We start from the raw sequence: 15615 nt of genomic DNA on the forward strand, positions 1-15615 counted from the left end.
TTTTGTAACAGATTTTTTTTTTTTTTATGGCACGCCTGTGATTCCATAAGACCGCACCTCGACGTGCGCCACGTCCGACACGCGTGGAAGCAATAATTAATTGTTGTTGTTGTTGTCTGCATTTTTTGTTGTCTTGTACTTATCACAGCGTCCAGTAGATGGGGAAATAGGACAGTAACTTGAGGTGTTTTCAATGTTAGAAGAAGAACCGCCTCACGACTGCAAAGTCTGTGTTGCGACATGTCGAAAAACAAGCGGAACGATTTGCGGCAGTACTGAGCAATACTTGTTGTTTAGTTGTTGTTAAAAGAGAAACTGTCACATCAGGCTTCTTCCCAGTAAGTGCAAATCAGTCACCGTGTTTCGGACTCATTTTAGTTTCGCTTTTGACGCGCTTTCTGCTGAAATACGTCGTCAAATTGTGGGGAAAGTCCAAATAGCAGCAGTTTTTTTCTTTTTCTTTCTCTGTGAAACAAGGAACTACACTAACCGCATTCTGTTACAGCGGGTTTGTCCACTGATCCTGCCCCCGAAAAAGCGATGCTGGTCACCGTTTTCTGCGCGCCGAGGGATCGCCCAGAAACCACCTTCGCCCTCGATGTGTCCCCGGACCTGGAGCTGAGAGACTTCGTAGCACTTTGTGAACTGGAATCAGGAATCCCGGCTGGAGAAATCCAGGCAAGACCCGAGCTAGCTGTAGCCGCGGAGCTAACGTAGCTTCAGGCTAACTCGGCTAGCCGACTCGCTAGCATGAATCGGACTTTTGTTGTTCGGACGGTTGAGGCGTTGCGAAACTTGACTTATCGACAACAGACACGCATTTTCCGACCTTTGTTTCCCCACATTTTATAACACATTTTCGCAGACAGTGTAGGCGGCTTTAACGTAACCGAAAGTCGACCTCATGACACACCAGCGGATCTCACTGTGGTGAGACTAGTGAGCAGATGGAGGACTGCTGCTGCTGCTGCTGCTGTGGAGTTATCGGACTTAACACACTTATTTAGGGCGTTGTGGAGCTGCTTTTATCAAGCCTGATAGCTCACAGTGTTAGGGAAACGCTTCATAGACACACGATCCACACCCATGTGTTTAGCACATCCCATATGTTTTCATTTATCTGACCTTTGAGTTTAAAACCTCTTTTCTCGGGACACCTACCCGGAGAATGTGCATCATTATGGAGGGACAAATAACACCAGCGTGATATTTGTGCACAAGACAAAAGCATATTTAAACAACCAAGGGATTAAAATACACAAAACAAAATCCATTTAGTGATTTCACTCTTGAATTAACACATATTTGGATGAGAGCTGGAAGGCAAACAGAGTCACTGGGCTGTAGTGAGCTATGTGGGTTATTACAGGAACAAAATAGGAGAATATAAGCTCATAGCAAATTTTGTGTACCCTGTATAGCAGCCATTTAGATGAGCGAGAAATAGAGCAACTTCTGGTAAGTGATAGAACATTTTACACAAGTAAGACGGGAATTCACCCAGTACTGCTTTAACATTAAAAATCCATCCATCCATCCATTATCTATACTTAATCCTCACTAGGGTCACTGGAGTCTATCCCAGCTGACTCAGGGTGAAGGCAGGGAACACCTGGACAGGTAACCAGTCTATCACAGGGCTACACTTAGAGACAGACAACCAAGCACACTCACATTCACACCTACGGACAATTTACAATCACCAATTAACCTCAGCATGTTTCTGGACTGTGGGAGGAAGCCGGAGAACCCGGAGAGAACCCACGCTGCACGGGGAGAACATGGAGACTCCACGCAGAAAGATCACGGGTGTCCTCACCTTCTAGCTGTGAGGCGACGGTGCTAACCACCGTGCAGTCCAAAATTTAAAAAAAATATATATATGTATATATTCCTGCAATTAATGTAGGTCAGTGTATCATGACTGAAATATTAATTAGTAGAGTTTATATGTTTACTGGAGAAATACAGCTGTTAGAGTTCAAGTCTAAAATAAAACAAGGGTATTACATGACAAAGATCGCAGCCACGTTAAGTATGACCCTACAATAAACAGATTTACTGCCCTACCAAAGCCTCTAATTACAGTTTTATCAGGACTGTGTCAAACCAGGTTAAACACATAGTTGGGGACAAAGTACAACATTTTCTAATTGAGTGGCTTTTCCGTCTTTATCTAAAGTCGGGGATAGCGGTTGAGTATCTGGTTGGACAAAACAAGCAGCTTGATGTCGTCACCTCTAAACTGATGGTCACGTTGCATTATTGATGAAGAAGAAAACATTAGTGGTAGATGAGTCAGCCAGGACGGTAATCATTAGTCCACTGCTACTGCCTTTTAAAAAAAAAAAAAAGTATTCCAAATAGAGCTTACAGCCGTTTCATTGTTGATACTGTTTGGTCTGTTTGTGGGACGCTGAAAACTGAAAGTAGAAATGATGGATTGCAGTGATGCAGTGACTCCAGTCAAGCAGAGAGGAGTTGATCCGGATTTACAGGAAGGAAGCTGCTGTATTTATATCAAGTTTTAGCCAGATAAACATTACTAAAGCATTGTTGTAATGTGGTTTCCTGAAGATTCGTCAACAGCAAGTGGGACAGCCGTATATGCTCCTCAAACACAACGTGAGCAGGACTAGTGAGGACTTGTGAATCTGTGTTTTGATTTGTGATTTATTGAAGTGTTTTTCTGTGTTCAGATCACATATGTAGAACAGCCCCTAAAAGACCCCACTCGTGCCTTGGGGACCTATGGAGTTAAGGATGGAGATGTGGTGGTTCTCCGGCAAGCTGACAGAAGGCCACCACCGACTCAGCCAGCCTTCCCAGGTAACGCACACGTTTGTCAAAGCCACGGGAGGGGTGAATAAGATAAGTCATTGAAAGTGTGAGGAAAGTATTTCATGGGAAAAAAGCAGAGTTCTGTGCAGACAAGGTGTCTCAGCAACAATCTAGATTCTGTAAACAGGAAGTCCCTTGGGACATAATGTAAAATAACCTGAGAATATTTATGCATCATCAATTTGAAGAGTAGCGCTTTTCTTCGTGCAACATCCTAATATTCTATCCTTTATCCTCTGTGCTTCTCAGGTCTGCCCCATATTGACTTTCGCTCCATCACAGTCCCAAGCACCTCTTCTTCAACCAGTCAACGTGGTGCCATAAGGCCGCAGCAACAGGCTTCACAGCCGCCGCAGCCGCAGCCGCAGCCGGTGCCGGTGCCGGTGCCGCAGTCGCTGCCGCAGCCGCTGCCGCAGTCGCAGTCGCAGCCGCAACCGCAGCCACAGCGCGCCGCACAGCCTTCCACGCCAATGGCCTTTCGCGGCTCCTCTCCTCAGGGGCTGGACGACCCCGCCTTACTTCAGCAGATGCTTTTATCCAATCCACACGAGCTTTCACTCCTCAAGGAGAGAAACCCTCCGCTCGCCGAAGCCCTGCTGAGCGGAGACTTAGGTGAGCGAAGGCGGCGATCTGACGTGTTAACAATCTTTTAATTAGATGGGAATCATTCACCTTAACTGTTTTTCCTCAGAGCGTTTCACCAAAGTGCTGCTGGAGCAACAGCAGGATCGAGCCAGAAGAGAGCAAGAGAGGATCAGACTGCTGACTGCTGATCCTTTTGATTTGGAAGCCCAGGCAAAGATTGAAGAGGACATCAGGTACGAGGAGCCGGAGATTGTTGATCAGAGGGAAACATTAACCTCACAAAATATTCCTCGTCTCTAACAAGTGTCTCACCTTCGGGTTTGTCCACATTCCAGGCAGCACAATGTGGAAGAAAACATGACCATTGCAATGGAGGAGGCCCCAGAAAGCTTTGGACAGGTGGTTATGCTGTACATTAACTGCAAAGTCAATGGCCACCCTGTGAAAGCTTTTGTTGACTCAGGTAAAGAGCATTAAATCCTACAAATAGCTACAAGTGTGTTGGGGCAAGAACCGGAGTGATACATGAATATTGGTGGGCTACGTAGTCGTTGACGTTGTGTGGTTGAACCAGTGGTAGGCTAGCATCGGTATGAAAGGTTGTGCAGCCCTCAGTGTGGTCTGCAGTGCTTCAGTACCATTTGAACTATGTCAAGTGTTATCTGATGATGTGGTATAATTCTGTCCTCCCGTTAATTCGACTCTAAATTCAGTTAGCTTGTTTTGCTGGTATTAATCGCACGTGTAAAAACATTACAATTTGCTGCTGTCAGCTACTAGTTGAAGTAAAAAAAACAAAAAAACACATACAGCTCAGTAAAAGTACAAGTAGCTTCTTCCAGTGGGTTATAGGTTATAATCTGAGCTCTTTCTGGATTGCCAAACTTCTCACCATGCCCCTGAGGGAGCCAAGACACCTGCCACAGAACTCGATTTGGGCATTTTGCATGTCATGATTTTTATAACAATGGTATGAACCAGCCACGATCTGAAAAAGTGTCGTCATCCTTGAGAAATATATTGTACCAAATAGATAGATGTGCACAGCTTTGTATTCCTGTCTTCACTGCACAGGCAATTCTTGATTTCTCGTTTTGTTTTCTTCTGTTTTGTAGGAGCCCAGATGACCATCATGAGCCAAGCGTGTGCCGAGCGCTGTAACATCATGCGACTGGTGGACCGGCGCTGGGCTGGGATCGCCAAAGGAGTGGGCACCCAGAAGATCATTGGCAGAGTTCATTTGGGTTGGTGTCACGATTTTTCAAGCATAAGCAGCTCTGCAGTTTTGTTTTGTTTTTTTCACAAAAGCAAGACCAGACAAGTCAGTAACACATTTAGGTGTCAGCACAGTTACTGGCTTGCTTTAACTTAAAACTACAGTTATGGTTTGAAATATGTATGTAATGAAAATGTAATACTAGAAACAGAAATACGACCAGCGCCACCTCAACAGTATTAAATCCACGAGAGAAGAATAATTCTCTGAACTTCTCCCGTAGATCCTTATAGTAGACTAAGTGCACATTTTATCACACCTGTAAAACTGTATGAAGAAACAGAAAATGTTGTTAAACATTGCTTGACTCTGGGTAGGTAGAATCATTTCCAAAACTTGATGTAACTCTCTAGATATTTCCATATTCAAGTGTCTTTAAGGCATTTCAGTGTACAGTGGTGACTCCATAATCGACCCTTAACAATCCTAAACCTGCTATCCGACAGGTTTTTAGGAAAAACCAACAGAACCCATAAAAACAGCCTTAACATAGCGACAGCCTTGGATTCTGACTCCAACATGACATTTAATGTCACCAATCAGGATGATGGCGTATTATCTGACTGAACAATCCCACAGATTGGCTACGTTCACACTGCAGGACTTGATGCTCAATGAGGATTTCTTTGTGACTTCCTTCACGTTTCCACTTCAATGCGACTTGTATGTGATCTGCTGTGTGAACTTCATACGAGCCAAAAGTGTCCCGCATGCGCAGAAGAGGACACGACGACGTCACACGCAGCGAGCGTGCTCAGTGTTTATGGAAGTAAACATGGATGGTAACGGTGGAGCGTATCTGCCACTCCCCCGCCGCCACCGATGGAGGAAACAGAAGTGTGAGCGCTAACTAAACTAGCATCAGCAGCCAAGTACTGCCTGTGTGTTCTGGACACTTCCACCCCATCAGAGCGCTGCCCCGGGGTGGAAGTGGCCGGAACGTGCAGAAGCACACCGGTCAGTTAGGCTGAAATCCAGCGATGCGTAGTGTTCTAACAATACACTAGTTATTATAACAACTATGAACAATAATGAACAACTAATGAGCCTTCCAGCATCAAGCCCTCCTTGTATCTCAACCTCCGTCTTGACAATCCGACAGCCTTGCTATCCGACATAAAAGAAGGTTTTGCTTTTAGTGTCGGATCATCGAGTCACAACTGACTGAAATGTCTTGTTGTGTCTGTCCAGCTCAGGTCCAGATAGAGGGGGACTTCCTTCCTTGTTCTTTCTCCATCTTGGAGGACCAGCCGATGGACATGCTGCTCGGCCTGGATATGCTGAAGAGACACCAGGTGTGAGCTCTTTTTTGTCTGAGCACAGGAATAATATCGTGGTTACGTTGTCTGTTAATTTAATGTAAACTTAACATTAACTGGGAGCCTCATTTGTCCTCTTCTTAGTGTTCAATCGACTTGAAGAAAAGCGTGCTCCTAATAGGCACCACAGGCACCGAAACCCGCTTCCTCTCTGAGGCGGAGCTGCCGGAGTGCGCCCGGCTGGCGTACGGAGCAGAGGGACGCGAAGACGCCCGTCCGGATGAGATAGCCGACAGAGAACTGGCAGAGGCGCTTCAGAGGTCCATACAGGAAAGTGGTAAGAAAGTGTCTCTGCACCTCAGCCTGTTTTCATAGAGCTTTTGTCAGCTCAGTTGGAACTACCTTTGCATGTGCCACTTAAAGCTTCTTACTCTCAACCCCATTGATGCAGTCATCTAAATATTCAGTCACATAATCACGTCATGTCATCACCTCAGCAAATCAAATGTGTTTCTCAGGAGGCGTAGGTCAGGAAACTGTCAGTCAGGTACTTTAAAAACAGAAGACGAATGAGATCTGGACGAAGCTTTTTAGGCTTAAAGGGAAACAAACATTCATGATTTCAAACTTCACGTCTGTATGATGGCTGTTATTTACCTCTCATGTCACCCTGTTGCCAGTGTTCATAAGTACCGATGTTCAGAACAAGTTTGGAGAAAGGAAACTGAAAGGAGGTGCTCGTAAAGAAACAGCACAGCGTGTGCTCTATAGCAGAGAGCTCTGAGGGACTCTTTAGTTTTTTCAGATTCTGTTGTAAACAACAGGGCAGATGGATCTCTGAAGAGTGTGAGAACAGCACTCGAAGCCACCTACATAGACGAATCGAAAAGAACACGACGTGCTAATGGAGACGTAGGTGGTTATTTGTATGGACGAGAAAATATACAAGACATGAAAGGAAAAAAAAAAACAAAAACTGAAGATCTGACGGTAGCGATACAAAACGGATTACACTGATGAAGCATATGCAGGACTTCTATAGGAAATAGTGTCTTATGGTGACTTATAACCTCATAAATATTTTTAAAAATGATGCCGTAATTACAAGATCCTGTTATTAAAAGATCCTGTAGTTGTAAACATATGTGCTTCGTTTAAATTGCATTGCCTGAGAACTGCGTGGGTTCGAGTTCACTTACAGAGTGTTGACATACCAATGAAGACACCTCAGTATTACGAAGCAACTCTAATGACCGTGCAAAATGAATACAACACCGTTAGGACGTGTTTTCCTGTAAGAGATAGCGTTCTAGTGGTTCTAATGTGTAATCAACTGAAGAAAACACATGATTTTTTTTTGCTAACAGAAGTGTTTCCACCACTACGACGTGTACAGCGTTCAGAATTCATCAAAGCACAATCATGCGTGTTTCCCTTTAATGCTTTCCAAGGCTTACGTTATCACTTCTGCAGCACTCAGCCTCTGTTATCGTTTCCAGTCGTGTGCAGTAAAAGCTGCAGATTGCAAATGGAATTCCAATAAAACGCTGCAGTAGAGCTGCAGCGGTTTCAGGCTGTGACTGCGCTGCCGCGGCCATGTTGTCCAGCGAGGCAGTTTTCATCTCAGGTTCGATTACAGTCGTGATGAGACGTTGTGCAGACCTCATTTAGGCCTCCTGAGGTTCAGTGACAGGTCTGTGATTACGCTGTGACCTCTTCGTCAGGACTTAGCTTCAGGTTGTTTTTTTGGATGACACTTTTCACATCTGTGGGTGTGAAAAGGCCGATAGGTTGGTGCATGCCCTGTGTGTGACCGCTAACTTTCTCCGTCCCTTTGCATGATGTGTGTGGTGTGTGCCCTAACCCCTGAGCAGGACAGCACTGATGCATTTGGAGACAGCTGGAGAGGGCCCTACCAACCAGGTACTGCAAATTCACAAGTCCATTGCCAGTGCTAAGTCCATTGCTATTTATTTCTTTTGTTTTGCTGTTATGTTGCTGCTGGGTCAGTTAATTGATGTCGTACTTCTGTTTTTACTTGTTCATGTATTTATCGTAAATACATATAACTATTAAAGACGATCAGCGCAGCACGTATTTCAGTAGGAAAACTTGTGGTTTGTTTCTGAAGCTAGAGATTCACGCTCGTCTCAGTCGTTTAATTCCCAGTTATATCTTCTCTTGCAATAGACACTGCAGATGGACAAACTACCTCACCACAGCCCCCACCATTTACATTACCCAGATCCTTAGACCAAATGTCCTCACCCGCCTCCCCCTCCCAAAGCCCTTCCTCCGGTCAGACCCTGGATCGCTCTCAGTCTGCTCCGGCCGCCATGGAGCAGGCCTCAGCGCTCGGGCAGTGTCAGGCCCGAGCCGGCTTCCGGGAGCTTCCTCAGCCTTCATCCCCAGCAGAGGATGCAGCTTCTACACCTCATCCTGCCCACCCTCACCCTCTGCCTCTCCATAGCAACTCAGAAGTGCCCCCTTTACCCAGTCCCTCAACAGATGTCCTCCGTACATGTACCCCTCCTGCAGACATGACCACGGTGTCCCAGGACCCGGGGGGTGAGGTTCAACCTGGAGACGCAAAGGGGGAATCAGATGAGGAGGCGAACCCCTCCATGTGCTCCTTTCCAGAGCAACTGTCCCCCATCCAACCCATGGAGCAGGAGGCGACTGAGTCCGATGCAGCCGACACCACAGAAGCCTGTCCCAGCGCTCCCAGCCAACCCGACTCGGTTGAGATGGAGTCTCCCACCGCTTCCCACGGCGTGGTGTCCTCTGAGAGGGACCAGCCTGACGGAGAGCGCTGCTCCAGCTCCGACAGCATCCCCTCGCTGGCGGCTGCTCTGATGGAGCTCCATGAACTGCTGGTGTCAAACAACCACGCTCAGTCCCAGAACCGCAGCTCCTCCTGCTCCCCGTCACACCCGTTCAGGCAGGACGCCGACAGAGCGTCCCCCGAGCCATGCACCCCGACGTCCGACAACACCCAGCCTACCCCCTCTACTGCCATTACAGCCGGTGCAGAACCAAGCGATGCCAAAGCCAACTATGCTGCTGCTGTGTCTGATGAGGAACCATCCAAGTGTCTTGTGCCCGACCTCTCTGGCCAGGATGACCATCTGGGCGTAGATGCAGCAGAGACTGTGGAGGGACGAGGACCACCGCAGTGTCCGGACGGCTCCGGGGAGAGGAGGGCGGATAGATGTGGGCAAGAGGAGGCCTGCAACGTCAGCAGCATTTGTCAGCCTGAGCCAGAGGTTCCTCCTGATCCTGCAGGAGACCTCGAGTTCAGGGAGCCTCCCGAGGGGCAGCACGGGAGAGGGGTCGCAGACGGACAAGCCTCTGGCACCAACACCCCGGACACTCTGGGCCTCCAGACTGAGCACACTTTCCTCAGCCCTCTGTCAATGGCAGTGGGCTCGCCGGAGGAAGTTTCCAGCACCTCCTCTGTTCCTCCTCTCGCTCAGGCCCCCCAGCCTTCATCTCCAGCCCATCCTCTCCCGTCTCCAGCTCCCTTTATAGAACAGTTTCCAGCTGAGCACATCCAGAGAATCCAGGCAGCGGGCTTTTCTGCCAGGGAGGCTGCGGAGGCGCTGGAACAAGCCCATGGGGTTGTGGAGCTAGCTCTGCTGGCACTTCTAGCCCGCAGTATCACTGTGCCCACCTAGCCTCATAACCAATCATATGAGCCCCCAGCCTCCCAACTCAGCATCTGTCTTATTTATACCTTGTTACTGATCCAGATGTCTCAGTCCCTTTTTAGCAGGGAGCACGTAAAAGCCACAGGGAACCGCTGTCTCTCGGTTACAGAATATTCAAGAACAAACAGGACGACTGGTAAAACTTTTCTGGATATTAAAGATACGTGAGGTGTGTTTGCATGCAGATATTTTGGGTGCCCACCCGTTTCATTGGTTTTTAGAAAATTTGGTATCATAGATTGATTTTTTTATTTTATTCTTTTTTTCTTGTTTTTGTCATCCAACGTTGACATATTAATGTATGATTGGACATTTAAACGCTATAATTTCCCCTTTGATAAAACTATTGTTGTGTACAAGTTTAATTTGTAAGTCCAAAACAATCTGGGAGTACAGCTGCTACTCCGACCAGAACTTCTGATGAACTCATTCAGCACAAATGTGAACAGTCATTTAGATTTTTTTTAAAAAATTGTCCCTTCAATTTTGAAACCAGAGCCCAACGATGGATCAGCAGTATTGTGAGAACTCCTGCAGTCGATGGGGGGGTCGATCGTTTCTGATCAAGTTTACAAATTTCCACAGATGAGTGGAAACCCCTGATTTTCATTATCACTCGAGAATATCAAGTGTGTCTGTTGAAGTATGATCATAGACGGCATTTCCTTTGATTCAGTAATACAGAAGGTATCTCGTACTGTACGCGTCACTCTTCACACTTTGAAAGCTTTGCCATGTGTAGATTACAAACCTGTTTGTAGCTCCTGTTCCTTTATTTTGTGTCAAATCATCATAGTGTGTGTTCAGACTGAAGAACATCCATTTTCGTTTTGTAATCTGTTAGAATGCGGCTGTCAAATGTTTTGTCATATATCATGGATTTTAATGGCTTTATTCGAGTCATATACCAACAATGTTCAGGCAGAATGAATTATTTACTTTATGGAATTTTAAATTGCAAATAAAATGAAACTAGGATTTGTACAAACGTGTGAGTCGGACGTCGTTTTTCGAGCTTAAATACCGTGAAGTTCTTCATCCTGATGTCATGTTTCAGACAACCGAGTGCTGAAAAGATCAGTTCATGATGAGTATGGTGGTTTGTTGAAGACATAATTCAGCATTTGAGGGAGCCTGTGGGAGGAAACACACACCTGCTTCTAGTTTTTGTGATTGCTGCAGCTAACTACTTAGTCTGAGTGAGGCAGATGAAGGACGCACCCACAGCTGAAATAAATCTCTGGAAGCCTTTTGTGAGAAAACAAAAGCATCATGGCTGAGTTTGATCTGAGCAGCAGCATCACTGATTTACTTTCCTACTTTGGAGATCTTGTCACTAACATGAAATCACAAACCGTGAAGACAGAGGAGCAGATTCCTTCAGGGCCGGATGAGGACGCTACGCGACACGCCGGAGGCCTCGACCAGAGCAGCGCCTCCCTGAAGCCGCCTGAGGAGAACAGGTGAAGGACTACAGCAGCTACTTTAGAACCAGGTTTGTGTGTGATTGTGCTGATTCGGTGTCCTTGTCGTGTCCCAGCCCTGCCGTAGACATGTCCTCAGCTCTCAGGTCAGTGGCGCTGATGCGTGCATGGGATTTGAAAGTCATTAATTCACCTGTGCCCAAACTGTTCTCCACTCCTGGACTCCAAGAACACAGCTCAGCAGTGGATGAGCAGGTTGAGAGTAATGAAGGGTAAGATGGGTTTTAATCTTTATATCCTCGCAAAGAATTTACAAGGTTCACTTAATGTCACCTTCTGTAAAATCCAGTGATGCAGCTGAGGAGGAAGCGCCGAGTGTGTCCTTCCAGTCCAAGTACATTCATATTAGTAAGTTTGTCTCTTGTGTTACTGACTTTTACTGCGATGTGTATCTGCTCGCCAACGGTTGTCTGTTCGCTCCTCAGTCCCGCTGTATCAGGACTACTGTCTGCAGGCAGTTAAAGATGATTTGCACAGACTCAAAGAGAGTTTTGTGTCTGAGCTGATAACTCCCGAGTACCTGCAGAGTCTACACTCTCGTCTGAGCCCTCGCTCCAACTCGGACTCTACATCCCTCCACCCGAGGCCTCCAGATGCGTCTCCATCCCCGCCTTCGTCTCGGCCGATCAGGGTGACTCCCTGCACCCTCTGGCAGGACCTGGAGGAGGTGAAGGCGTCTGGTCTGCTCAGCAGCTTGACGACTAGAGAGATTCGCCTTCAGGAGGTGTGTTCAAAGACCTGTGTTTTATGATTTGCACTTTCAGAGGTGTTAATATATGTATTGCATTCAGTCATTAAATCAAATGGGACACACAGGTTCATGACCCTGTGGCAGAAAAACGATGAGTTTTTGTTCAGCTGTTGCTCAGCTGATGCGTTTATGGTGCTAAAGTGAACTGGTATCAGCCATTTTCAGCTTCTCACCATCTGTACTTTTCCCTTTAGACGCTAAAGTCTGAATGCTGAATTTGTAGAGATGAGCTCGTTCACCTTCATCTCAAATTACAGTTTTTCTTGACTTTATTTGCATTAACAGCAAATCCCATGAAAAAAGCTCCGTCACTTTGTCCTGCTGCAGCCATCCATGTACGGAATTACATTTGTGCCACAATCCAGAGCGCGCAATGGGAAATTTTGAGTGCAGAAAAAAAAAATCTTGAGCGAATAAAAGCTTATTGTAAGCAAACAAAAATCTATTCTGCGCTCAGAAATATTACTGCTGTATTTGCAACTATCAACACACGATCACGCCGTCTTTCACTCGGTTTTGTCATTTACGCTCTCACAGATCTCCATTCTGGGCGCTCAACTACACATTCACGCTCAACTCTGCCTGCACGTTCGTTCGACTCAGCACAGCGTTACGAATGTGCCACAAAACCACATTATTGTTATTATATATAAAAAAGACTATTTTGGTCAGCGAGTTAAAGCACCGTCATGTCGTTAAATCCACTTTTCTGAATTTAAAATGATAGGTAACGTTTTTCCCTTCATCCTTGTTCATCCCGGCAGTAATAGTTTTGAGCACAGAATAGATTTTTATTTGCTCTGCGCGCTCGGGGTTGTAGCACAAATATAATTCCATATCCAGCCAACTGATTCAGAGTGTATAAAAAATATGCAGTCTTTTTTCTTTTCTTTTTATTTATTTATTTAAAAAGCATCCTTTTTGCTTGTGCACGGAGCTCTACATCAGGCTGTGACTACACAGGGGATAGTTGTCAGTAGGAGCTTTTGGTTATTCGTGGGATTTGCAGGCAGGACTCTTTAAAGTAAAGAGCTTGTGTTCTCGTTTACTTCTTTTGAAGACCATGTTCGAGCTGATCGGCTCTGAAGCTTCCTATCTGAGGAGCCTCGGCGTGGCTGTCAGTCACTTCTACACATCAGAGGCGCTGAAGCAGACTCTGTCTACGATGCAGCATCACATTTTGTTCTCCAACATTCGCCACGTGACGGCAGCCAGTCAGCAGTGAGCGCTCCAGACGCAGGGCCTTGTTTGTATTTTTAAACCACTCGTACTGATGTGTATATTTAGTTGAACTCTTTTCAGGTTCCTCGTGGATCTGGAAGCTCGGCTGGGAGAGAACGTGTTGATCTCTCAGGTTGGAGACGTCGTTCTGCAGCACTGCCGGCGTTTCCACAGCCTCTATGTGCCGTACGTGACCAACATGATGTACCAGGAGGCCCTCGTCAACCAGCAGCTGTACGTCGGCTCTGGACCTGATCACGCTCAGTCGCTGCTAGTTTGTCATCAGTCACATTCAGTCACGTCTCTTCTCCTTTTTCAGGCAGGAAAACAGAAACTTTCTGTGTTCACTGAAGAAGCTGGAGAGTGACCCAGTGTGTCAGAGACAGAGCCTCAAGTCGTTCCTGGTCCTCCCCTTCCAGAGAATCACTCGTATTAAACTGTTACTGGAGGTGTGATTTGAATCCTATACATCCAAGTGTATGTTTAAGGTCCATCAGCTGAGGTTTCTGTTGGGTTTTTTTTTCATTCCAGACCATCCTGAGACTGACTGAGCCGGGTTCCGACTCCATTTCAAATCTCGAAAAAGCGATAGACGCCGTTCACGAGGTACCGAGTTCAGACCTGAACATTAATGTTGAGACAGAAGCAAAGGAGTCACTTGAGATTTTCTGTTTTCTCCGTTACTTTTCAAAAACTAATTGTTTTTTATTTCTCTACTTCTTTCTACGACTACTCCAGAATAATGATTGATCATGTGATTGGATAAATTATGGTTTAAATGAGCAGTTTCACTTTTTTTGTTGTTATCCAGAACATTCAATTAGAAATCTAATAATGGATCTACATTTAAGTTTCTACGTCTTGTCTGTTATTTGAGTAGGTTTACATCAGTCCAGTGAGAACTGTGAGTTTGGGGGATCAAAAGTGGACAGATGCTCATAAAGTCAAACATAAATATATTCAGGGAACTCTTTCACAGTAGATGACTTCCTAAAGCCTTAAATGCGTAGATGACAGCAACTGCTTTTTATATTTCCTGTTCTTGCTCTCTTGCTTGATGTTGGGGCTCTTTGCCTTCGAGCAGCTCAGTCTGGAGTCAGCTGAATATTCCAGCTGTTGTCTGCTTGTCTACAAGACTTGTTCTCCTCAGTCGACATACTTGTTTGCTTCGTCCTTGTTTTTCTGTGCAATCCTGCTTTCTCGATGCTGTTTGTTTTTGGCCATCCATCTACCTTTGATATCTGACAGTTTTGCTTCTTATCATCTTCACTTGTGTGCTCCTCTCTCTGCTCCTCATATTGTTCGATACCTAAACCTCAGACTTTATGTCTTAGGAGCTAAATCACAGTTTTTTATTATTATTTTTTTTTTTATATGAACATAAACTTTGTCAAGTTAAAGCTGAGACTTTGCATTTAATGTGCGAATTTGAACATGCTAAAGCTTGAAGAACAAACAATGGGACAGTGTTAATGCCTGGACAGTTCTGTATATAAGGCCCAGTGCTCATGTCTCTGGACAGGTTGGTTATTATCACGTTATTTCGTTTATTCTGAAACGAGACATTCTGACTAACCGGGATATCTTCATGGAAGATTTCTCTACTCACTTGAATACAGAGTTTTAACTTGTAATGGAGCTTTTCTGCGGTTCAGAGCACTTCTTCTTCTTCCTCTGACCAGATCGTGACAGAATGCGACGAGGGCGTCCGAAAAATGAAACGGATTGAGGAGCTGGTCTGCCTGGAGATGCTGCTGGATTTTGGTAAAGTTAAGGTGCTGACTTTTTTCTCCTCACTGTAACATCTCTCACAGACTGCTTGATTTTCTTATTTAACCTGCATGCAGAACAGAAATTCATTCCTGCCAACAGCCATCACCTTGAAGAACAAGTCTGACTGACTGATTATTATTATTGTTGTATAAATGTTATATTGATTTTTTTTTTTAAAGTGAGCTTTTTACAACATTGAATTTCCCTTCTGGGATAAATAAAGTATTTTTCATTTCATTCATTTTTCATGTAGCCACGATTCTCACTGTGCTTCCTCCTCCCTGCAGGCGGTTCCTCTGGTCATAAGCCGGCGTTTTCTGGTTCACCAAGGACCCATGAAGCAGCTGGATATGGAGAGCTCTTACAACTCCAGGATGTCGTTCGTCAGCATTTACCTGCACCTCTTCAGTGACCTCTTGATCATCTCTTTGACAAAGTAGGACGCTGTCATTCTTTAAAAATGCATCAAAAGCAATGCAAATGTCTCCAGCATCTCTAATTCTTTTACTTCTGCAGTCTGACCAGCTGCAAGACAATACATCTGTATTTAGAGTGAAGCCAGCTGACGTGTGAGATCCACGGTCAACTCGTCTGTTTTCTGTCTGTGCGTCGTGTTTAGGGACCAGCGGTTCATCGTGGTGGATCACGCCGAGTTCCCCAAACACGTGACCGTTGAGCATCTGAAGACCGAAGTCCTCGCTCTGCCCCCAGAGTC

The 15615-nt window shown here is 45.6% G+C and overlaps 1 protein-coding gene across 3 annotated transcripts; it reads left to right on the top strand.

Moving 5' to 3' along the window:
• Positions 1-10659, top strand: ddi2 (DNA-damage inducible protein 2). Of its 3 annotated transcripts, none has more exons than XM_008289002.1 (10): positions 1-338; positions 506-678; positions 2700-2829; positions 3091-3453; positions 3533-3659; positions 3762-3889; positions 4542-4670; positions 5894-5997; positions 6106-6298; positions 8152-10659. In XM_008289002.1, the coding sequence occupies exons 2-10, from the start codon at positions 541-543 to the stop codon at positions 9636-9638; spliced, it is 2799 nt and encodes a 932-aa protein (XP_008287224.1). In that variant the 5' UTR covers positions 1-338; positions 506-540; the 3' UTR covers positions 9639-10659. The 3 variants fall into 3 exon arrangements, with proteins under 3 accessions (XP_008287224.1, XP_008287216.1, XP_008287233.1); XM_008289011.1 differs by adding an exon at positions 7836-7884 and having other exon boundaries at positions 4-678; positions 8152-8189; XM_008288994.1 differs by having other exon boundaries at positions 1-678.
• The last annotated feature ends 4956 nt before the right edge of the window (positions 10660-15615 follow it).

This window comes from Stegastes partitus, unplaced genomic scaffold, assembly GCF_000690725.1.
Source record: "Stegastes partitus isolate 25-593 unplaced genomic scaffold, Stegastes_partitus-1.0.2 Scaffold14, whole genome shotgun sequence".
NCBI classification, from domain to species: domain Eukaryota; kingdom Metazoa; phylum Chordata; class Actinopteri; family Pomacentridae; genus Stegastes; species Stegastes partitus.

Excerpts from the sequence above, each read along its gene's own strand:
- ddi2 (XM_008288994.1), top strand. The coding sequence starts at position 541 with ATGCTGGTCACCGTTTTCTGCGCGCCGAGGGATCGCCCAGAAACCACC. Across the intron at positions 3,454-3,532 it reads CCTGCTGAGCGGAGACTTAG|AGCGTTTCACCAAAGTGCTG; the intron begins GTGAGCGAAGGC and ends GTTTTTCCTCAG. Across the intron at positions 3,890-4,541 it reads GAAAGCTTTTGTTGACTCAG|GAGCCCAGATGACCATCATG; the intron begins GTAAAGAGCATT and ends TCTGTTTTGTAG.